Source organism: Styela clava, chromosome 15 (assembly GCF_964204865.1).
Source record: "Styela clava chromosome 15, kaStyClav1.hap1.2, whole genome shotgun sequence".
NCBI lineage: Eukaryota > Metazoa > Chordata > Ascidiacea > Stolidobranchia > Styelidae > Styela > Styela clava.
The window spans coordinates 16,502,031-16,526,498 of record NC_135264.1 but is presented as its reverse complement, the minus strand read 5'-3'; the positions used below and the strand labels follow the sequence as shown (position 1 = coordinate 16,526,498).

At 37.6% G+C, this 24,468-nt stretch overlaps 1 protein-coding gene and 1 long non-coding RNA gene across 2 annotated transcripts; both read left to right on the top strand.

Moving 5' to 3' along the window:
• The first annotated feature begins 792 nt into the window (after positions 1–792).
• On the top strand, positions 793–5,666 carry LOC144411886 (putative inhibitor of apoptosis). The gene is made up of 5 exons (XM_078109555.1): positions 793–838; positions 1,855–1,914; positions 3,210–3,298; positions 3,613–3,651; positions 4,463–5,666. Exons 1-5 carry the CDS (start codon positions 793–795, stop codon positions 4,601–4,603), a joined length of 375 nt encoding a protein of 124 aa, XP_077965681.1. The 3' UTR covers positions 4,604–5,666.
• A 12,601-nt stretch (positions 5,667–18,267) lies between these two features.
• On the top strand, positions 18,268–20,347 carry LOC144432385 (uncharacterized). Its single transcript, XR_013480575.1, has 2 exons — positions 18,268–18,362; positions 19,940–20,347. It is a non-coding gene; the product is annotated as an uncharacterized LOC144432385 (long non-coding RNA).
• The last annotated feature ends 4,121 nt before the right edge of the window (positions 20,348–24,468 follow it).

Here is a 24,468-nt window from a genome sequence, read left to right as displayed (position 1 = left end):
CGATCACATGATACGTTCTCTCGCGGGCACCCGGTACTTCCCCTGAGAGCGTATTACTTTTCTCCCACATCGAATCTTAGCAATAGAAGGCCGATTGAACCTTACGCTATATGACCAAGCCATCTAAACAATCATGTGAAACAAAAAAATGAAAAACGAGAGAGTCGTGGCATTATAAAGAGAGTGGCTACCGATTATGAATAAACAAAATATCAATAAGCGACGTAACAATGCCTGATTCGTGAAATATAATAGGTTTGGGTTAGGTGGAATCGAATTTTTATTCCATGCTTTGTTTGAACTATTGAGTTTTCATTTCATATTGTACCACCATGTTTGTATGTCTTATGACAATGCTATGAACAAGAGCATTAAATTTTTTTTATAGCATTCCACTTTTTGTTGCAATTGTGATTCGATACATCACACACACTCACGAAAGAAATTGATACGCCCCCTTGGGGGGCGAATATTCGATTCGAAATGCCCAGCCCTACTGGTAACCAGACGAGAGTCCCTGGTTTGCCAACTTATCAGCTTTTCCTCTCCCGGGATAAATATGTGAATACTGTCCTGTGATTCCCATCCTAATTTGCCGCGGCACACTAATGACCCCTTTGCGAACCACCGCACTAGCCCAGCCCAACCCCTCTTCCCGAAATGAAAATCACCTATGCGGCCATTCTGAATTATACCTCACGTCCGATTTTTTATTTTTTTGCACACTTTCTACCATTAAACAATTTCAATCCAATTACAAAATTGTTAGAATACAGACTGAATTCAGTTAGCATGGTGACAACGCCTTCCATAAGTTCGGGAGTTTATAATGTTTCAGGTTAGTTATTGAATACAAATTTTTTTTTGGGGGGGGGGGGGGTTCATGTCTTGTTTTGAAAACGTTTTAGTCAAGCTGTGGCTATAGACTAAGAGTTACTACCCCACAATAAATGTTACTACCCCACAGAACCCCACAATAAATTTGGGGCTCCCGAAGTATGCGAACCAAGATGGCGGACATCGAAATGTAATATGTGTACTAGATTAGGGTTAGGCCATAATTTTAGGTATAAATACTACGGGAGGCTCTTGGCTAGTCTTCGAACTGATAATAGGACTAAAATAAGGGAAATTGGAAAAAAATTATCGCTTAACCCTAACCTAGTACACATGTTACGTTCCGATGTCCGCCATCTTGGTTCGCATACTTCGGGAGCCCCATAAATTTAATATAAATACATTGTTATTTGCTGATTAATGTTCCTGAGTAAACTGAAAATTTATTTAATCTATTTAATGTCTCGGATGTATTTGCAGCTGTGTATTTTAAATAACTTTTGTATTTTATTGAGTAAACGAATAGCTCGCGTAGATACTAGGTTTCTCCCACAAAGCTGGGACTCTGTATGGAGCACTCCGAGAATCTATGCTCTAGGGCAGGGGTGCACAACACGGGGCACGCGTGTCGAATTTGGCACGCCATACGCTCAAACGTGGCACGCGAATGGTTTTGTAAAAATAAAAATTGTATTTATGATATGCATTAAAATATCATATTTCTATCAATATCAGCAGTTTTTCAGGACATTAGATTGTTTCAATGAATAAATATTCGTTATTATGTATTAATATTGAAATTTGTTTGATGTGTGTTTTACAGGAGTTAATTTATATTACCAACGATTGTGCATGGCATGCGACAAGATTATTTTGAAAAATTTGGCACGTATCCTCATTTGAGTGGTGCAACCCCTGCTCTAGGGGGCCCTAGAGCCCAGTTTAGGACCATGATTTGGTCAAACTACCATCTTTCTATTCTTAGTATAATTTTAAATTCTCATTATTCATTTTCAGGATTTGGAGACAGCGACGATGAGAACCAAGATTTATATGGAAGCATAGCAGAAGCCGCAGGTAAGATACATATCGAATCGGATGTTTTTTTGGGTGGAGCTAGAACAGACTGGGTAAGATATATTTAAAGACCTGGGGCCAAAAATTGTGCCCATCTAGACTGGTGGGCCATGTAAGTGTTACGTAAAAGTTACATTTTATGAACAATATTTACAGTGTTAAAGCAAAAGTGGAAAACAATTGGCCCCTTTACAAAACTAAATTTCTTGAGCTTTTATTTAGCTAACATCAAAATTTGTTTTATTTTGGTTGTGGCAGCATCAGACGGGCTAGATTGAATTACTAGATTGAATGAGGGATGTCTTACACGCTGTAGTTTGTCGATGTCAGTGGTACAATGTGTTTGGAATATATGATCTGGGGTGGAATGTTGACTGGGTAAAATCATTCTGATTTCCCAACAATATGAAGAAATATAGAAAATGATTTTTTTTTGTCTCTACCATTGCACAGGAGGGCGTAGCTCGAAAAGCAGGGGGGGGGGTTCTGAAATTTCAATTTGCCGAGTTAGATCGAAACAGCGAGAGGGTCAGTCTGAAACGTGTGTTTTCACGAGTCTTTGGGATTAAAAGCGTTTCAAGCCACGAAAAATTGCTATTCATGATACAGAAAGATGCATTTAATTTGGGGCTCCCGAAGTATGCGAACCAAGATGGCGAACATCGGAATGTAATATGTGTACTAGGTTAGGGTTAGGCCATAATTTTAGGTGTAAATACTACGGAAGGCTCTTGGCTAGTCTTCGAACTGATAATAGGACTAAAATAAGGAAAATTGGAAAAAAATTATCGCCTAACCCTAACCTGTTACCCATGTTACGTTCCGATGTCCGCCATCTTGGTTCGCATACTTCGGGAGCACCTTTATTTTTCTACATTTCAAAAAGGGAGGGTCCGACCCCCAAAATCACCCCCCTGATTGCACATATATATCATGTATAATATCTATTGGTGCACCTTGATTTCTGTTATATATAACATTTCATTATTGTTACTTATCGATCTCGATTGTTAAGTATGTTGATAGGTATTTGTCTGTCTGTCTGTTAGACAGTTCCGTATGTTACGCGATATCTCACTAAAGCGAGGTTGAATCCGCTCCAAATTTTGCAAGTGCATTCATCATATCTCGGACCAGAAGCCTATTGAATTTGGATCAATTATGTCACATAGTTAGCGAGTTGTTAATTAATTAGTGATGAGACATGTGGTGTCGCTCTTGAGTCAGAGCGAAGGATACACGTCACTAGATCGATAAGTCGGCGGCCTCTGATCGTTATCTCGTTTTTGTTTTAGGAGCTACAGGAGGACAGCCGCAACCAATTAATGTCACACAACCTTCTACAAGTAACTTCAGTATCCCAGAAGACCAAGAATCTATGAAGGTGTGAATCTAACGTTATGTTTGTTTCAATATGTTGTCAAAATTCGGGGGACTTTGACCTAAAAGGAACAGAATTTGAAAAAAAACAAGTTTTGAAAGACAATTTTTGTTTTTTAAACTTATAATTTCTTTGTTAAATACTTGTTTCAAACTTTGCATTAAAAATCTCTGCAATGTCCTTTGTTGACAATCCTTATCAAATTACTCAATTTGGCACAGATCAATTTTTTGAGCATTTGGCATAGATCTCGTCAGGTACACATTTAATTCAACATATTCACACTCCGTCTTCTCGAATTGATTTTTCTTTTTTAGGAAATACTCGAGAAAAAGCAAGAAGAAAAGATGTGCAAAGTGAGTAAACTGTTTTTTTCTTGGGAGTGGGGAGGTTTTTTTTTATTCGCGCAACATTTCAATAGTGATAACGGAATTTAGAAATAAAATAAAGGCACCACTACAGTACTGGAATTTAACAATTGCAGTCCTCCTTTTTTTATTCAACGTCTGTTTATTCATGTTAATGATGCAAAAACGTCAATCGCCAATGTTACCCCCCATGAAGGCTACGCCTATGTGACTACAATCAACGTGCCCAAAACTCTACTTTTCTTGCAAGGTCGGGGGGGGATTTTTTGGAGGGAGGGGGATTGTTTATCATACTTTCTAGTAATATTAGTGAATTAACTTTAAAATGGAAAAGCTGACGTTTTGTGAAGGACCCACCTTTGTGACTTCAATAACTCCCGTTTATCTCCCAATCGGTATTCCTCAAATTATTGTAGTCACTATAAACATGTGTATAACTGCGAATGCCGCAAAATCGCTCGGAATTTTTTTTGGAGGGAGGGGGATTGTTTATCATACTTTCTAGTAATATTAGTGAATTAACTTAAAAATGGAAAAGCTGACGTTTTGTGAAGGACCCACCTTTGTGACTACAATAACTCCCGTTTATCACCATTTATCTCTCAATCGGTATTCATCAAATTATTGTAGTCACTATAAACATGTGTATAACTGCGAATGCCGCAAAATCGCTTTTAAAAAAAAATATTAATGTTAAAAATTTGTGGGAGGGGGTGATGAGCCCTACTGCCCCGCCTGGCTGCCCACGATGAGGCTAAGACTTTATACCATGCTCAAAACTCTATTTTTTTTTTTCTAGATCTGTTTTACTAACGACGCAGATATGGTATTCGTGCCATGTAGCCACATGGTTTGCTGCAGGACATGCACAGAGGCGATTCGACAGTGCCCTGTTTGCCGAAAGAAAATTGAGAAGGCGATTCGAACTTACTTGAACTGAAAAAAATGGCGATAGGAAGATACTGAAACCTAGAGAGAATAATTCCGACATCCAGGACTTAAACGAAAATATGGAGAATCAAATCCAGTGATTGGGATAATGAGCTCTGAGAATCCGACGCCATGAGTGGGCAATTACTTTCCTGAGTGGACCAGTTGAAGATAATAGACTTGGTTACTGGGCCGGAGGCTCAAAACTTATAAAAAAAACTACAAATGAAAAATCAAAATTTATATCCATAAAAATTATAATCAGCAGACACAAGTGGGCCGGATGAAACATTTTGGTGGGCCGTAATTTGCCCAGCGCTGCTGTCTGCACAGACCAAGAGTTGTTGTGTTCATGCGTATACATACAAATAGAATTAGGCGTAGCAAATTTATAGGGGTGTGGAGTGGGCGTGGAAACATTTGTTAATTCTTTTTTGCAATTTTTGTAGATAGATTCTTTGTGCTTGAATAATAAAGAAACAAAAATCGTATATGACTCGAGATAAGTCGGGAGTGGCGAATTTATAGGGGTGTGGGGTGGCTAGGACAACAAACATACTTCTGAGCTTTCGGTCAACCGTTTAATTTTGTTTAACGTAACTGCGTCACAGTGAAATGGTGGCATTTTCCGCACCGGTTGCAACCGATAGCCAAAACAATATGATTTACGGTATCACCTCAGTAAAATCACAATATGGAAATTTGAATTGTTTTACAGCGGTTGTGAGCGTTAACCACAAAAACGATAAACCAAGTAAAATTACTTGCACTTATTTACAACACTTATCCGGAAAATCGGTCTACCTACTAACATCCAGTGAATTATATTAAATTACGATATTTGCATATTTTTACTCCGGTCGTAACCAATATCCAGATAATCGGTCGATCAATTAATAACCTCAACTATATTACAGTAGAATCACAAATCAACGGTTACAACCGTTAACCACAAAAGTCGGGTTACCGATTAATCTCTATTGTCTGTATCATAGCGGTCGATTATTTTGTTAAGTTTTATGTGACAAAGATTCTTTGTACATACTGTAAATAAATTGTAAAAACAAAAAAAACTTCTTGTATATGATTCGGGATTAGTAGGGGGTGGGAAGTAGGCGTGGCACATTCAGTGAGGAGTGACTGTATCCGAAAAAATTGGTCCAGTGACAATACCACTGGAAAATCACAATATTTTTCAGACGGTTGCAACCGATAACAAAATCGGTTGACCGATTAAACAGAGGTATAATGGAAATCACGAATTCTGCATTTTTTTGCAACGGTCATATCCGGTTAATAGTGAGGCCAGTGAAATAACGAATTTTGTGCTCACTGCGCCCTAAACTTTGAAAAAAATTGCGAATCTACGTTCCAGTGCCCGCCATCGTGGTTCACATACTAATAGAGAGCCACTAAAACAATAAAGAATCATGGTGTAACTCACTTAGAAGTATTGGGACTTGTATTTACTGAAATACATAGACCCATTGGGACTATAGAATAAGAGTGCCGCATTACGCGTTACTGGATCTCCGCTCTAGGAGTCGCTTATTCTCAGTCGTTTTTCTGTGTGTTTGGCTGCAGCGTGTGAAGGACTGAACCAATCAACATGAGTTATGCTGTCACCCTAGTCATATGAGTTTCAACTAGAGCAGGCTACTCAACTATTTTTACCAAAGATCCCCATACAAAACTTCAGAGATATTTGGGTCCTGTCTTTTCAGAAATTATATTTTGGCAATCTTAAACACGCACTTCCTCGGCCGACTAACGATTATTAGCTAATCAAGATTGTTGATTATGGCGTTATAGTTCTTTTCATATATATTCAAATCTTTAAAAGTGATTTTATAAAAGGAAACTTTAAAAAGTGGGGCTAATGATCCAAAATAAAAAATTAGGCGAGGTCCGAATCGAATATCCGAAAGGTCCGGATTCGGACCGCGGTCCGCCAGTTGATTAGCCCTAACCTAGATTACGAATTTATATTTTGTTTCCGTGACAACAGCGAAATATGCGCCTATCGTTTGTACATTTATAGTTTTCACAATATCTCGTGAACTAATTCGAAAATTAAAATTCCGAAGACGCTATCCTACGCGTAAGAAAATTCGTTTTCGAACAAGCCATTTTCTTTCTCGATAATCCATAAACTGCGTACGCCATAGGAATTTTAGTAGACAAGATTATTTATTAGCCAAAGTATACTGCTCACGCATTTTCGGTCCTAAATTTTGAGAAATATTAGTAGTTTGTGGTTACACTTGGCCATAGATAGTGGTTCGCAGATAATGGTTCTCTAAATAAATCGTTACCAGGGGAATCCCCTGGGTGTCGTAGAAAGAATTCACAGACGAGAGATCACGTGATTTGTTCCGCTTGCCTAAGAATTAAAGTGCGGTGTCACAATCAGCTGTTTATAAGGAAAGAGAGAGAGTGAATTGTGAAATTTTCTAGGCGCACGCCTCTCGCGTGCGCCTAGAAAATTTCACAATTCAACGTTGGACGTATTTCATTTAAAGAGAGAATAACGAGCAGGAGTGTTTGACTCCTAAAAATGAAACAAAGAGAGAGAGAGAGAGAGAGAAAGTGGCGAAGAGGGGTAAAAATCAAGTGTGCAGCAGGACTCTTAAATCGGATAGAATGTACAGGAAACAATGTCGATTGAAATTACGGTAATATGAATTACTGTGAGGTTGGCACTGGACGATTGTATGGCCAAGATATTGTTGAAGCCCATTATCGAGCATGTCTTTATGATGGCATCAGGATTTGTGGCACAAACGCAGAAGGTAATGCCAGCACATTGAGAATATCAGGTTGGACCTTGTGAAGGTATTGAAATGGGCGACCATTTATTAGTTTCTCGATTTCTCCCTCATCGTATCTGTGAATACTTTTTTTGCGTAACATCTTTCCATATTAGTTTAATGTATCATCTTCAACTTTTTTCTGGCCAAGCATCCCAATTCCGTCGAACGGCGTTATTTGAAAGTAGACCGAAAATATCCTCAAACAAAATAACATTTTTATAATGTACCTGATATAAACGCTTTGTTGTTCTGATGGACCGCTAGCAATGACAGAAATCTTTTCATTTCCTTCCGCGTCATTGAGCTGATACTTGCAATGTTGTCCGCGCCTAAAAATATTAAAGAATATTAAGTTTATTCGTTCAGTTGTAGTGAAAGTGTCTTTATTTGTTTATTAATAAATATTATTGAAAAATAAAATGGCTTAATATATCTTTGTCTCATTAACTAGTTCAGATAAAAAAATTTATTTTTAAATGTTCGCCCCGGATAAGTCCATGTGTAGGGCTGGGCATTTTCGAATACCTGATGATTTCAGAATCGAGTCGAATCTCGAATACTTGGGAGTCAATGAGAGATATGTAATTGTATGTGTCTTTTTGGAGTAATTGGTCCTGTTAACACATGAATTACATAAACATAAAATACATCAGAGACAGATTGCTGAGGTTTTACACACAATAAAAAAACACACAGAAAATAGTCACATGTCAGAATTGCGTTGGTAAAATATAGCTCCAATTATAAAAATTCACCTCAACCATTGGTGGAAAAAAAATGGAGGCGATTCGAAATTTTGCTGTGAACCGATTCGAATAATTTACATACTCTGTTCCGGTGTCCGCCATTTTGGTTCACATTCCGGGAGTGCCTTTTTTATATGAAATGTTGGAAATTTGTAAACGTAACGGCAGGGTTTATTGATTACTATGCGACTACCATTTTAATGACTCATAGTGGTTGATCTGTTTTCAAGGTTTTGTTTACTTTTAGTGGAGCGTTAACTTAAACTAAGTTGTCATCACAAATTACACATCTGGGGTTCGAATTCTAAGCTCACCGCCTCATCAGGATGTGATAAATTGAGTATGAAATGCCAACTTAACATATTCCGGTCTATGTTGGTACTTACACATAGTGAGAAATCCGTGGTTCACTGTGCAGGGCCTTGTTTAAAGCAAAAATAAAATATGTAATGATAGTCCGCGTTCTGAATTCGCGTGGTGCGTTCGGCGCTTACGACGAAGAAGTAATAATGTTCGAATAGGCGTAGTTTGGGGGAAGAACAGCGCAGTAGGCGAAATATAAAAAAGATCTATGCTCAAATATATGGACACGTAGCGCTACCCAGTGGCAATAATTTTGATGACGTCATATCGAAAAGAAGTAATAGCCTTCTGGAAAAACAACCACTCAGAATTTCAAAGCAATTGGTCCAGTAATCGAAGAGAAAAGCAATTTTTTAAAAACGTGTCAAATAACAACAAGAACAACATAACAACAAAACGATCACTATTTCCACTACAAGTCCAAAAATAAAAATAATAAATAATAAAAATTTATAAGTTTTCGAGGTGTTGCTGGTAAACTGCATTATTTTGTTAGTTAACATCTGATGCATCATTACTACTACATACATCAATTAATCAATAATTATATAAATAACGGAAAACGTGACACATTTCTCTCTATTCTCTAATCAGCTGTTTCTGTGGAATGAGAGAGAGAGAGCGGATGGTGGACACCGTAACGTAGTATGTGTACCTGGTATTTCAATTTACCCTATTCTATTACGAGTTCGATTGACCCACGTAGTATTTGTACCTGAAATTGTGGGCTAACCCTAACCTGGTACACATGCGACTTTCCGGTACACAAACTACGGGAGCGCCCCGACTTTTTTGGTATGAAATGTTAAAAAAGCGTGAACGTAACTGCATTTGTAGGGTTTATTGATTACCATGCGACTACCATTTTATTGAGCCATGGTGCGTGCGGTTGATCCGTTTACAAGTTTTTTTTTCACTTTTTGATTAAACTTAACTAAGCTGTCATCCCAAATTACACATCTGGGGTTCGACTTTTAGGCCCACCGCCTCTCCAGGGCGTGATAAATTGAATAGCCTATGCCAACGTGAATGATTACGGTATATAAAAGGTGGCCACCGGAGAGAGAACAGAATAAAAAAAAAGAAAAACGAGAGAACTCGCTTCAATGATCATAAATGTTCCCCTACTGCAAGTTTGAACTGACTGCAGAGTTAGATTGGGATCTTGAAAGACGGTAGGTATTGTCAGAGCAGAGTTAATCCGGTAGAGTCTGTATCTGTAATGAATACTATTCCTAATAACAGGCAAACGGAAGAGAGGCCATGATTAAATCGTCTCAGCATTTTCACTTATCGTAGTGCTCAATGTGAAAATTTTTATCCTAAATTAATCTTAGAGTCTGAGTATTCGTTTAGCTTTTTCGTGAAGTTTTCTTTCAAGTAAAACGTTGAAGTTTTTTAAGAAAACAAACTTGGATAATCTGCATACAAACAAAACAAATAATTAATTATCGGGGCAAGATTTAAATGAAATAAATTGTTCAGAAGAACAACCATTAACATATAAATTAGGCGGCATATCTCAGTAGTCAGGTATAGTGTAGTGGTTAGGGCGTTAGCAAAGTGTTCCGGAGGCCGTGAGTTCGAAATGCGTTGCGCTCGGTGCTTGCGACGACGAAGTGGTAAAGTTCGAATAGTTAGGGAGTATATAACGCAGCTGGCGACATACAAAAATGAGGAAATAGAATATAATATATAGTAATATATAATATAATATATAATAATAATATATATATATATATATATATAAAATAATATAATAAAAATATAATAATAAAATAGAAATAAAAAAAAAAATAAAAAAATCACTCAGTCGGCAGAAAAACAGAAAAACAGAAAAACAAAAAAACAGAAAAACAAAACGGCCGGCACATGCACGACTTTCCTGAGAGACAACCACCACACCCCCACACACACACCCCCACCGACTTTTTCTCCTCTCTCGTATTTTGTGCTCTTTTCTCTTCAGCATACATATTCTCTTCGTCCTGCTTAATGCGCTATACCTATCAGCTACGCCGTCTGACCACTTTGCAAGAACCGAACACGCCGCGTTTCGAACCTGTATCCGACAGAACACCACCTTAACGTACTAACCACTAGACTACATCTGAATACCTATCAAAGCCGACTAAAACTATACAAAAGCCGAAGTACGTGTTGCATGTAGCAGAAGCGAAGTTTTTATATGCATTGAGCGAGGAATAAGGAGTTTCGAAAAATGGAATAGGAAATTAAATCAGGTTTAGAATTATGAAATTGTTGAACAAGAGTGGATATAAGAACGAATTTGCAATGAAATGAAGTAATAAAATCTATGTTGAAGATAGACATGCAATATTAGCATTAGGTTTCTGAGAGTTGTTTTGACAAGAAAGAGGGGGGGATACCAATTTTAATCTTCAGCAAACACAGCGTGTATGATAGGAATGTAAATTTATCCATGTGTTCCGTTAAGATAAATAATATTAAACAAAGTTACTACGTTACAACGATTACGCTGTACACTACCTCAGTACAATATGGATCAAAATCCACATTCCAATGAAGGACGTCTGTCGGTAAGTCTTTTTGTAAGATATTCGACATATATTCTAAGATGCTACATTCATTATTCGGCTGTTTGTATACGGCCATGTTCGTAAACATATTCGTAACATTGCGTGATGATTTCGACTTTCGAGTAAACTCCAACATGAGTGAGACCGAGAAACGCTGCTAAAATGACAGTTTATCTCGGAGTTTTATTGCAACCAACATCAGCTAGAAGCCGTAATTTTATGTAATTTCAGGTAAGACCACAGATTATTCGTATAATCACGGTAAACAAGTAACTGGCCTCGTGTAACAGAGGAATGTCCAAGTGTGAAATATATCAACATTAAACATGTACACCGATTGTATACTGCTAACGAGATGGCACAGTTTACTAAAATATCTCGGTAATTCAACCCGCTTCAAATAGAACCTGCGAATTTACATTCTTTAGTTCGTGGTTAATAATTGACCCAATAAGAACGCATACACAACACACACAGTGGGGACGTAGTGGCAAGAGAGTAAAAAGTATCATACGATTTAATATGGGTTTGCGTGATTCCTTTCCTAATAAGATTCACGTACGCTTTATGAGACGAATGCAGGACGAATACTGAGGTACCGGCCAAGTCTACGTAGTCAGTGTAGCAGAATAGACGATTTCCCATATTCTGCAAAATTTGAGGATTTCTTAGGAGGGGATTTCACATATTCAGTTAGAATTGGACTCGGATATTTTGCGCAAAGCTCCCCCCAATTATGCAAAATGTGAGATTTGAGAAAAACACAAAAAATTTGTATTTGCTAAGTTAGATCACAACAGCTAGGGGTCCGGCCGAACGACGGAATACTTGTGTTTCTATAAGTTTGGAGGGTCTGAAAAGCGTTTCAAGCTACGAAAAATTCCCCTGTCGCCAACAATCATTGGTATATCAGGAAAATTATTCTGTGCAACTAAATTTCAGGAAAGAACGTCGCCTGTATTATATTGCGTAATAATTAGGAATAAATTCCATACGACCTTACACTATAACAAAATAATTTAGTTTACTACATTTCTTCGGTATTTTAATTTTACTTTATAAAAGTACTTCTTCACAGTAGATCCATGTAAATAGAGAAATGTTAACACTAGAATTTGGGTAAAATTTACCGAACATTCTTTATAGCGTACGTTTAAGAGCATCAGAGCATTGTTAACAGAATAATTCAGCTCACCACAACACTTCTGTAACCTATTTTACCTCCAAATAGAGCGATTTATTTATAGAAGGTACTTCCCCTTTTGTTGTTTGGACGCATCGTTGACTCTCTCGTCGGCGTATAACGCTTGTTTCACATCCCTGTCTATTGATATATTATAATATATCTGTTCGAATTACATTTCAGGACAGAACGTTCGATAGTCAACCACAATGTGTTATTTGCAACGGACAAATCCCAGAGAACGACATCGTAGAGAAATGTCTTCGGTGCTATGGAAGATTCTGCCCGAATTGTTCAAGCGATCATCATCAATGTGTGGGATGGACAACGACCGAATATGAACAATAAAGATGACCCTCCAAGATTTCAGAACTATTGGGATTCCCCCCTCCCCTACCCCCCTAAATTAAATTAGTATAATAACTTCCATATCCTCTGAAGTATAAACTCAAATGTTCTTATCGTGAGGTCGCATTTTTGCATTACCGCTACATTTTAGAAGTTTTGAAAATATCGAAATTCCCTCTCATATACCAAGCCTGGGTATAGTGACGACACAATCTTTAAAATATGACGCCTGATGTTTGTACTGTGACGTCAAATTTTTTGTATTATAAAGGTTTTAGCGATTTTTAGAATATTGCCTCTTCCCCCCAAGTTCCTTATGAGCATTAGGATGCCGTCACATTAGTTTTGTATATTTCTCATCTTAATTGCGCTTATTTTTACTTCATTCATCAAATGAATGATTTATTTGGTTCCTGTAAATATAACGAAGGCAAGATTATCTAAGCCGTTTTGCTTGGGTGAAATGGGTACGGGACAGTGGCCAGTGGGAAAGGGACACTTGGAGACGCAGTGGACACTTTGGAGGCGATTCGAGAACAAAGCTTCAAACAGGCGACTATTAATTATTAATGTTAACGAAACGTATTTATTTGATAAAGCGTCATCAGATTTGTGATAGAAGTGAATATTACACGACTCACACAAAACTCAACGCTGTATGAAAATTAATTCATAATTCCGCAGTGGACGTGTTTCTTTTGAAGAGAGAATTACGAGCAAAATCAATCGACGCTCAAAAAGAAACAAAGAGAGAGAGAGAGTGTGTGGGTTTGATGGGACAAATCATGCGATCTTAAATCGACTGTTTCTAAAGACATAAACAGTGAGTGAGGCGAGCAAAATTCCACTATACAACACAAAGTGAGCCGACAAATTTCTGCAGAACTTTAATTAAACAAGGATTTACAAAATTCACTTGCCAACCAGTACCTCGTCAGCGTGGTCCCGTAGCATTTGTACATAAAATTATGGCCTAACCTAATCCTGGTACACATACTACGTTCTGGTGTCGTCCAACTTGGTCCGCATACTACAGGAGTACCCTTTCAGAAGGGAATATAACTCGTGACGATGACCCAGTGGGTCTTTGTGAAATGGCCGGAAAACTAAGCTCTGAGACGCGACGAAAAGCGCATAACACACTCGATGTTCAGTGATCAAATTAATTGCCACGTTAACGTGGACGTGTTTCTTATGAAGAAAGAATTTCTACTAAAACCAATCGACGATGAAAAAAAAAAAAAGAGGGAGAGAGTGGATGGCGGAACGAACCACGTGATCGAAAATCAGCTGTTTCTAAAGACATAAACAGAGAGAGAGAGAGAATGAGGGAGAGAGAGAGAGAGAGACGAGCGAATTCCAAGCCAATTCCACTACGAAACACAAAGTTACCGACAAATTTCATGTCAAGGTAATAACTTTCATTCCACAGGGTTTTACAAAATTCACTTGCCAAGACCAGTATCAGCCTCGTCAGCGTGGTATAGGCAGGCATAGATATTCTGAAGAGGTCAGGTTTAATTTGCATGCTTTTTTTGGCGATGCAGGGTTGTGTGTGCTAATATGGAGGTAACTAATTTTGTTCGCCTATTTTACATCAAGTTGTGTAAAGGGACTGAAACCTATGGGCAGGGGGATATTAACTTGGCTAACACAGACAGTCCCCGAACTCGTAATAAAACTAAAATAAGGAAAATCGGAATAAAATTATGCTCTAACCTGGTACACATACTACGGGAGTACCGAACTTTCTCTTAAGAATAGAATGAAAAATGAAATTTCACAATAAGCGTTTAAATTCTCATTTTAATGAGCTAAGGTGCTCGCGCGTAGGGTTTTATTTTTTATCAATTCTAAAAACAGCCTGTTATAAAACGAGGGCTTGTTTTTTATCAAATATTTTTCTGTATTTTTCGTATTTTTTTATGGAAATGCACCTTGCGTCGCCATGAAACTACGCCAAAAGTTGTATTCTGGCAGATGCACACGATGTCAGAATAATAATTTAAAAAATGTATGACAAAATTCTCGATCCGACTTTTACTTTAATCACGTAACTTTGTCGCCAAGTTAGTACCTACACCAAAGTCACAAGATTTTAACAAGAATGTTTATTCAAAGATATCAGGCAGGCGCATTTAGTGAATGTGCTTTTTAATATGAAATGGTAAAAATGCGTAAACGTAACTGCATTTGCAAGGTTTATTGATTACTATGAGACCACCAGTTTAATGAGCCATAGTGGTTGATCCGTTTGAGATACTTCGGAATCGCCTCAGTAAAATGCTTTATTTATACAAATAACAGCTGATATGGTATTTGTAAGTAAACAACGACCGAACCAAACGAGAGAAAGAAATTTACGCAACCGGAACGATCACGTGATACCTCACGCTCACTATTACCCGGTACTTCCCCTAAGAATGTTCCATCCTCGCGCACAACCATCAGTTGCGTAAGTGCGTAATTGGCTGGCGAAGCGAATTCGAAGAAATAGAGAAATGATTCGGGAGAGCCGTTCTTGTCCGACACAAGCATATAAGTTGGGTTGGTCTTATAACAATTCAACCCTCGACAGACATGCCTTACATCTGCCCAAACCCAAATTTCTGTTTCCCCTATTGGAAGTATCCTAAATGAGCAATATATTGAAAGGAATCTAACGTATCAGTATGTTTCCCTTTCACAACTCCTGGCCATGCACGGTTGCAGCAATAAATGATTCCTCAAACGCCTTCGCCAGGGTATGAGATATTGTGTGTCGAGTTTATTGAGACGCAGTCGTGGTCGTTTTTTCATTCCAACCGGATGCGGAGTCGAAGTTTTGAATCCGGAGTCGGAGTCAGAATTTAATACTTTCAATAATTGTGATAGAAGTTGAAACGCAATCAGGAAGGAACGCAAACAGCAATAATTTTACTGAGCTTCCTTAACAGTTTAATAAACGGCGCTCCAGAAATATGTGTATCAATATGGAGGTAACTAATCGTGTTCGCCTATTTTTAATCAAGTTGTGTTAAGGGACTGAAACCTATGGACAGGGGTTATGCTATATTCACTTTGCTAACACAAACAGTATCCGAACTCGTAATAGAACTAAAATAAGTAAAATCGGAATAAAATTATGCCCTAACTTGGTACACATACTACAAGAGTACGAATTTTACTAATCGTTCATAACAGTATATTGAAATAGGCTTGCATTGGCCGAAGTTTTAGAGTTAGTTTCTAGGGACGGAGTTCAAAGTTTACCAAACGCGAAGTCAGGAGGCCTGGTAAGTGCGGTTGATCCGCGTGTGGCCCACGCTTGTGAAAAACAACGTCTAATATTATTTATTGTAGCTTTGATCTGGCGTTGTTTTGTGCGCCAATACTACGATATTTCTCATTAGATGTTCGAATGCTTCTCCCCGTTATATGAAAACGTAATTTATGACAAAAGATTGAATTCGGGGATTTGTTAACAAATTGATAATATTTACTTCCATGAAGGATCCGGATTACAAACAAATCCGCTAAATAAGTCACAGTTACTGGTATTATTAATTTTAAAATCTGATTTTTGATTTATTTGGCAAAATATCAACTGGGAAGTAACTTATTCAGGGGGTGGGGTTATTTAGGACCCGCCCTCTTTGTTCGCCACAACGGCAGTATGACGTCACTCGATACGGTTCAATGCCCAAACTCCCCCATATATGCTCTTGAAATGTATAAACAGGGCGCGCGATGATAAAGTAAATATCAGTGAATATTTACCAATTATGATTTATATACTCTGGTCACATAACTAGCATTCAATTATAGGTCTGTCCATACCGAATCCGAATATTTATTCAACACAGAAGAACAAGTGTGTGTGGAAGATATGTATAGGCTGCGCGACTCTATAGATGTTTCCCGATCAATAATTTTCTTGTTTATTACCTTAACAATGACCAATCGGCAACAAGTTAATAACGACGTTGTCCTGCAAATGCTGCAATAAGCGAGGTTAATACCAGTAAGCGGCGCGCGGTTAAACACTTCTATTAAAAATAATGGGAGCTCCAGAAGTATGTGTGGCATTATGGAGGTAACTAATTTTGATCGCCTATTTTACATCAAGTTGTGTGAAGGGACTGAAACCTATGGGCAGCGGGATATTCACTAGGTTAACACAAACAGTCCCCGAAATTGTAACCTAGTATACATACTACGGGAGTACCAATAATGCTTTTGAACATGTACATCAGTTTATAAGCGCCAACTTTACAAAATACTCTCAAAATATGCATGCAAAATTTAGCTATAGTAAAATATAGTGAGAATTTTAATTTTTCTGGGGTCAAAGGTCGGGGAAACATACTTGTAAAATACATTCAAACCGCGCGACTGAACTTAAATATGTTTGAACTTTTTTTTTTTGAACAGCTTTTCCCAAAACGAGAGAAATCACGTGTTTGTTTGCTTGAGCAACTTCTCTCGTATTATGGAAAAAAAAAAGATCGGAGCCCGGTGGAAATATTCATAGGCATAGGTGGCCTGTCTGTCGCGTTGCAAGGTGGTGGTATCAGAGCAGAGTCTGTTATTGAGTAATATCAAAGTATAAACTTGGGTATAACCTCCCTAGACCCGACAGGCTAAAGGAAAAAAGGGCATTTTTTAAGTCGTCTTAGCATTTTCATTTATCGTTGGAGTAAATATGAAAATATTTATCCTAGTTCTATCCTAGAGTATGAATATTCGTTCAGCTTTTTCGTGATTTGCTTCAAGTGAAACGTTGAAGTTTTTAAAGAATACAAAATTAAGTAATTAATTATCGGGGCAAGATACGAATGAAATAAAATATTCAGAGGAACAACGATTAACACATGAATTAGGCGGCATGTCTCAGTAGTCAGGTATAGTGTAGTGGTTAGGGCGTTAGCATAGTGTTCCGTAGAGCGTGTGTTCGAAATTCGTTGCGTTCGGTGCTTGCGACGACGAAGTAATGAAGTTCGAATAGTTAGGGAGTATATAACGCAGCTGGCAACATACAAAAATGAGGAAATAGTGAAAAAAAAAAAAATAATAAATCCAACAGAGCAAACAAAAATAATCGTCTAAAAATCTCCGTCGACGCGGAGGATAATGACATTTTTCTCCTCTCTCGTATTTTGCGCTCTTTTCTCTTCAGCATTTATATTCTCTCGTCCTGTTTAATGCGCTATATCTATCAGCTATGCTGTCTGACCACTTTGCCTACACAAGAACCGAACACGCCGCGTTTCGAACCTGTATCCTACAGAACACCACCTTATCGTACTAACCACTAGACTACATCTGAATACCTATCAAAGCCGACTAAAACTATACAAAAGCCGAAGTACGTGTTGCATGTAGCAGAAGCGAGGTTTTTATATGCATTGAGCGAGGAATAAAGAGTTTCGAAAAATGGAATAGGAAATTAAATCAGGTTTAGAATTATGAAATTGTTGAACAAGAGTGGATATAAGAACGAATTTGCAATGAAATGAAGTAATAAAATCTATGTTGAAGATAGACATGCAATATTAGCATTAGGTTTCTGGGAGTTGTTTTGACAAGAAAGAGGGGGGGATACCAATTTTAATCTTCAGCAAACACAGCGTGTATGATAGGAATGTAAATTTATCCATGTGTTTCGTTAAGATAAATAATATTAAACAAAGTTACTACGTTACAACGATTACGCTGTACACTACCTCAGTACAATATGGATCAAAATCCACATTCCAATGAAGGACGTCTGTCGGTAAGTCTTTTTGTAAGATATTCGACATATATTCTAAGATTTTACATTCATTATTCGTCTGTTTGTATATGGCCATGTTCGTAAACATATTCGTAACATTGCGTGATGATTTCGACTTTCGAGTAAACTCCGACACGAGTGAGACCGAGAAACGCTGCTAAAACGACAGTTTACCTCGGAGTTTTATTGCAACCAGCATCAGCTAGAAGCCGTAATTTTATGTAATTTCAGGTAAGACCACAGATTATTCGTATAATCACGGTAAACAAGTAACTGGCCTCGTGTAACAGAGGAATGTCCAAGTGTGAAATATATCAACATTAAACATGTACACCGATTGTATACTGCTAACGAGATGGCACAGTTTACTAAAATATCTCGGTAATTCAACCAGCTCCAAATAGAACCTGCGAATTTACATTCTTTAGTTCGTGGTTAATATTTGACCCAATAAGAACGCATACACAACACACACAGTGGTGACGTAGTGGCAATAGAGTAAAAAGTATCATACGATTTAATATGGGTTTGCGTGATTCCTTTCCTAATAAGATTCACGTACGCTTTATAAGACGAATGCAGGACGAATCCAGCGGTCGCGACGAATACTAAGGTACCGGCCAAGTCTACGTAGTCAGTGTAGCCGAATAGACGATTTCCCATATTCTGCAAAATTTGAGGATTTCTTAGAAGGGGATTTCACATATTCAGTTAGAATTGGACTCGGATATTTTGCGCAAAGTTCCACCCAATTATGCAAAATGTGAGATTTGAGAAAAACACAAAAAATTTGTATTTGCTAAGTTAGATCACAACAGCTAGGGGTCCGGCCGAACGCCGGAATACTTGTGTTTCTATAAGTTTGGAGGGTCTGAAAAGCGTTTCAAGCAACGAAAATTTCCCCTGTCGCCAACAATCATTGGTATATCAGGAAAATTAATCTGTGCAAACTAAATTTCAGGAAAGAACGTCGCCTGTATTATATTGCGTAATAATTAGGAATAAATTCCATGCGACCTTACACTATAACAAAATAATTTAGTTTACTACATTTCTTCGGTATTTTAATTTTACTTTATAAAAGTACTTCTTCACAGTAGATCCATGTAAATGGAGAAATGTTAACACTAGAATTTGGGTAAAATTTACCGAACTTCTTTATAGCGTACGTCTGAACCTCAGAGCACTGCTAACAAAATAATTAAGTTTATCACAAAGAGCGATTTCATTTATAAAAATACTTCCCCATTTGCTTTTTCGAGACATCGTTGACTCACTCGTTTGCGTCGTACGTTTACGCACAGTTGCGTGATACGTAACATAACAATGTTTACGACCGCTGTATAACAGCCCACATAAAGACGAATCCGGCGGTCGCGGCGTATGTTGAGGTTCCAGTTTAGTCTATAGTCAGTACAAGCAAAATGTTTTACGCCTAAATTGTCGGATTATAATTTTATGTTTGACGGGAAAATTCTGAGTGTTGGACAAAGGGCCAAACTAAATGGCCACCTGTTTCACATCCCTGTCTATTGATATATATAATATAAAATTTATCAGTGCAAATTAAATTGCAGGAAAGAACGTTCGATAGTCAACCACAATGTGTTGTTTGCAACGGACAAATCCCAGAGAACAACATGGCTGAGAAATGTCTTCGGTGCAATGGAAGATTCTGCCCGAATTGTTCAAGCGATCATCATCAATGTGCAGGATGGGAAACAAACGAATATGAACAATAAAGATAACTTTTCAATATTTCAGAACTATTGGGATTCCCCCTCCCTATCCTAGTCCTCCTAATTCAGTTAGTATAATGACTTTCATATACTCTGAACTATGACTCAAATGTTCTTACCGTGAGGTCTCATTTTTGCATTATGGCTACATTTTAGAAGTTTTTGAAAATATCGAAATTCCCCTCATATATCCAGCCTAGGTATAGTGACGGCACAATCTTTGAAATTTGACGCATGATGTTCGTACTGTGACGTCATATTTTTGTATTACAAAGGTTTTGGTGATTTTCAGAATATTGTCTCTCCCCCCAAGTTTCTTATAAGCATTAGGATGCCGTCACATTAGTTTTGTATATTTCTCATCTTAATTGCGCCTATTTTTACTTTATTCATCAAATTTGGTTCCTGTAAATATAACGAATGCAAGATTATCTAAGCCGTTTTGCTTGGGTGAAATGGGTACGGGACAGTGGGCATTGGGAAAGGGACACTTTAGAGACGCAGTGGAGACTTTTGAGGCGATTCGAGAACAAAGCTTTAAACAGGCGACTATTTATTATTAATATTAACGAAATGTGTTTATTTGATAAAACGTCATCAGATTTGTAATAGAAGTGAATATTACACGACTCACACAAAACTCAGCGCTGTATGAAAATTATTTCATAATTCCGCAGTGGACGTGTTTCTTTTGAAGAGAGAATTACGAGCAAAATCAATCGACGCTCAAAAAGAAACAAAGAGAGAGAGAGAGAGTGTGTGTGTTTGATGGGACTAATCATGCGATCTTAAATCGACTGTTTCTAAAGACATGAACAGTGAGTGAAACGAGCAAAATTCCACTATGCAACACAAAGTGAGCCGACAAATTTCTGCAGAACTTTAATTAAACAAGGATTTACAAAATTCACTTGTCAACTAGTACCTTGTCAGCGTGATCCCGTAGCATTTGTATATAAAATTATGGCCAAACCTTAACCTGGTACACATACTACGTTCTGGTGTCATCCAACTGGGTTCGCATACTACAGGAGTACCCTTTCAGAAGGGAATATAACTCGTGACGATGGCCCAGTGGGTCTTTGTAAAATGGCCGGAAAACTAAGCTCTGAGACGCGACGAAGAGTACCATAACACACCCGATCGATGTTCAGTGATTAGATTACCATTTTAAATAACGTGGAATTTTTCTTATGAAGAGAGAATCGCAATCAAAAGCAATCGACGATAAAAAATAAACGAAGAGAGAAAGAGAGAGAGTGTGTGTGTGGCGGTACGAACCACGTGATCTAAAATCAGCTGATCTAAAGACATAAACAGAGAGAGAGAGAGAGAGAGAGAGAGAGAGAGAGAGCGAATCCCGAGCAAAGTTCCTGCAGAACTTTAATTGAACGAGGATTCACAAAATTCACTTGCCAAGACCAGTACCAACCTCGTCAGTGTGGTATAGGCAGGTATAGATATCCTGATAAGTCGAATTCTAATGAGGTTTCATCAATGGGTAACTCAAGTCTTATGTTAGCTCTATAACAAATTCAATACTAGATCAGAGTCGGATATCCGGTACAGTTAGGATTTTCCGAACTCAATGACTAACTCAAGCTTTATGTTGTCCGGAGTATCCGGATTCAATGGGTGACTCAATTCGTGCGTCACCTCTATAACAAATTTAGTTCTAAATCAGAGTCGATTATCCGGTAGAGTTAGGAGTATCCGGATTTAATGCCAGACACGTTGATAATGAATTAGTAATTGGCTTCAACACAAATTGCTTTTAACCTATACAATATTTTTCATGATAATTCGGACAAAAATAAAACAATCTTCATTACGTAAGAAATTATTAAGGTATAAGTAAAAAGTGAAATTTTGAATTAAACAAAATTGTTAATTTGTCTTTATCCCGTAGGAAAAAGAATGCGCTTCTTGTACGTAATAAAGAAATGCCTTTCCCCACATCTAACTACATGTCAATTATCCTTCTCTTACTCAAAACAATGAACAAGATATAATTAATTAGGTTTGAAATAAGAAGTCTATTCCGGGCTCAAATGCAGTTATAAACGTGACTAACAAAAGCTTCGAACTATTCGCCAAACAAACGAGAGAAATTAAGGCAAGTGGAACGAACGCGTCATACGTTCACCCGCGAGTACCGGGTACTTCCCCCGAGAGCGTATTTCTTAGCTAAACATATCTCCTAACTATGGCGTTCTTACGCCCTATATATACCCGTGGTTTTCCATCTTTTGGCTGACGGAAAGTTCATGAATCATATAAGAACAGCTTGTCAAGTATTCCCATTTCATCGAACGGTGTTTTAAAAAAGTAGAGCGGAACAATTTTTTATTTTTCAGAATTTTTTATTTTTTATAATGTACCTGATACAATCGCTTTGTTGTCCTGGTGGATCGCTAGCAATGTCAGAAATCTTTCAATCTCCTTCCACGTCACCGGGCTGATACTTGGACTGTCATCAACGACTGAAAATATTAGAAAAACATTAAGTTTATTTATTAATTTATAGGATCTTGCAAACATCGAAAAACTGAAAAAAAAGTTCATATGAAAACCTTTTCATTACTGAAGCTATTTTCGCTTAAGATGAAAGGAATTTAAAATAAAACGTATCACACAGTGTAAATCAAAACTATTTCATTCCTACTCAGAGTGAAATGGAGTTACGGTAAAACAAAGAACGCCATATATAAGAAGGTGACATTAACACTATCATTAAATTTTTCATTTTATGATATGTTTCTACACAACCATTCATTCTTTCAGTGGTTCTCAACCTTTTTTGTTTAATAATTCCTCGTCTGTTTTTGAAATTTTTATTCCTCCCTCACTATGTATTTTATAAAAACTACTTTATTCGATAAATCTTTAAGTGGTTATTATCTATAAATAACGCAAAATTGGCGTCAAAAATAGTGATTCATTCAAAAAACAAAACTTTATGACACTAGCAATATGGGACACAATGAATTAGGAAGCGCAATGGAAATTTGGACCAAAAAACAATAACTCGAAAGTTTACCTGGAGGGATGTTGACGCTTTGTTGTCCTAGTGAATCGCTAGCAATGTCAGAAATCTTTCCGTCTGCCTCGTGAACTGTTGTCAATGACCTAAAAAATTGAAGGAAATTTAGTTTATTCGCTCATTTGTAGTGAAAGTGTCTTTGCTTGGTTATCAATGAATAATGTTGAACAATTAAAATGGTTTAATATGACTTTGTCTCATTGACTAGATCAGATAAATAAAAAAATTTAAACGGTGTTTGCGCCGAATCAGACCATGTGTAGGGCTGTGCATTTTTGCATACCTGATGATTTCAGAATCGAATCGAATCTCGAATACTTGGGAGTCAATGGGAAATATGTAATTGTATGTGACTTTTTGAGATAATTGGTCCTGTCAACACACGAAGTACTGAAACATAAAACACATCACTCAGACAGATTGCTGAGCGTTCACACACAGTTAAAAACACGTTCCTATATGTCGGAATTGCGTTGATAAAATATAGCGGCAATAAAAAAATTCACCTCGACTATTTGTGGAAAGAAAAAAAAAATGGCGGCAATTAGAAATTTTGTTATCAACCTATTCGAATAATTTACAATTCGATTCGAAATGCCCAGCCCTATCCATGCACAAGCAGATACTGATATCTAAGGTTATGTGAGGGGCTACTACTCGTTAGTTAGTTAGTTTGTAGGGGGCAGAATTCTTCCGGTTCCGCATACGCAAAGGTCACGCCAAGTAAGTTCGACACTTCCTTAATATATATTGACTTTGTTAACGCAAAGAAGATAATCATTTACTATCGGTCGCCAACGCACGTAATACCATGTATGGGCGTAATATAACCAGGGTTTGAGGTGATATTTATGTAAGGGACATGCGTGATTGGGTGATGATTTTTGTCATAAATTACATTTAATAGAGTACGCATGGACCTTACATGATATGGTGTTGAAATTGTTGTTTTATGTGCCCGGCAAACTCGCTGTGGCGCCAGCGATAATGTTATTTTTTTGGTACTCTCGAAGTATGTGAAACAAGATGGCGGACACGGGAACGTAGTATGTGTACCAGATTGGGGTTGGGCCATAATTTCAGGTATAAATACTACGGGAGTCACTTGGCTAGTCCCCGAACTCGTAATAGAACTAAAATAACGAAAATTGGAGTTGGTACCAGGTCAGGGTAAGGTCATAATTTTATTCCAATATTCCATATTTCAGTTCTATTACGAGTTCGGGGACTAGCCGAGTGTCTCCCTTTAGTATTCATCATGTATGGGCGTAACCAGTGATTTCCCTACACCCCCCCCCTATAGGGGGTGAACACCCCCCCTAAA

Bases quoted from the DNA above. Each gene is read 5' to 3' on its own strand.
- LOC144411886 (XM_078109555.1), top strand. From the start codon at position 793: ATGGTGACAACGCCTTCCATAAGTTCGGGAGTTTATAATGTTTCAG. The intron at 839-1,854 runs GTTAGTTATTGA...ATTCATTTTCAG, and splicing joins GGGAGTTTATAATGTTTCAG to GATTTGGAGACAGCGACGAT. The intron at 3,652-4,462 runs GTGAGTAAACTG...TTTTTTTTCTAG, and splicing joins AAGAAGAAAAGATGTGCAAA to ATCTGTTTTACTAACGACGC.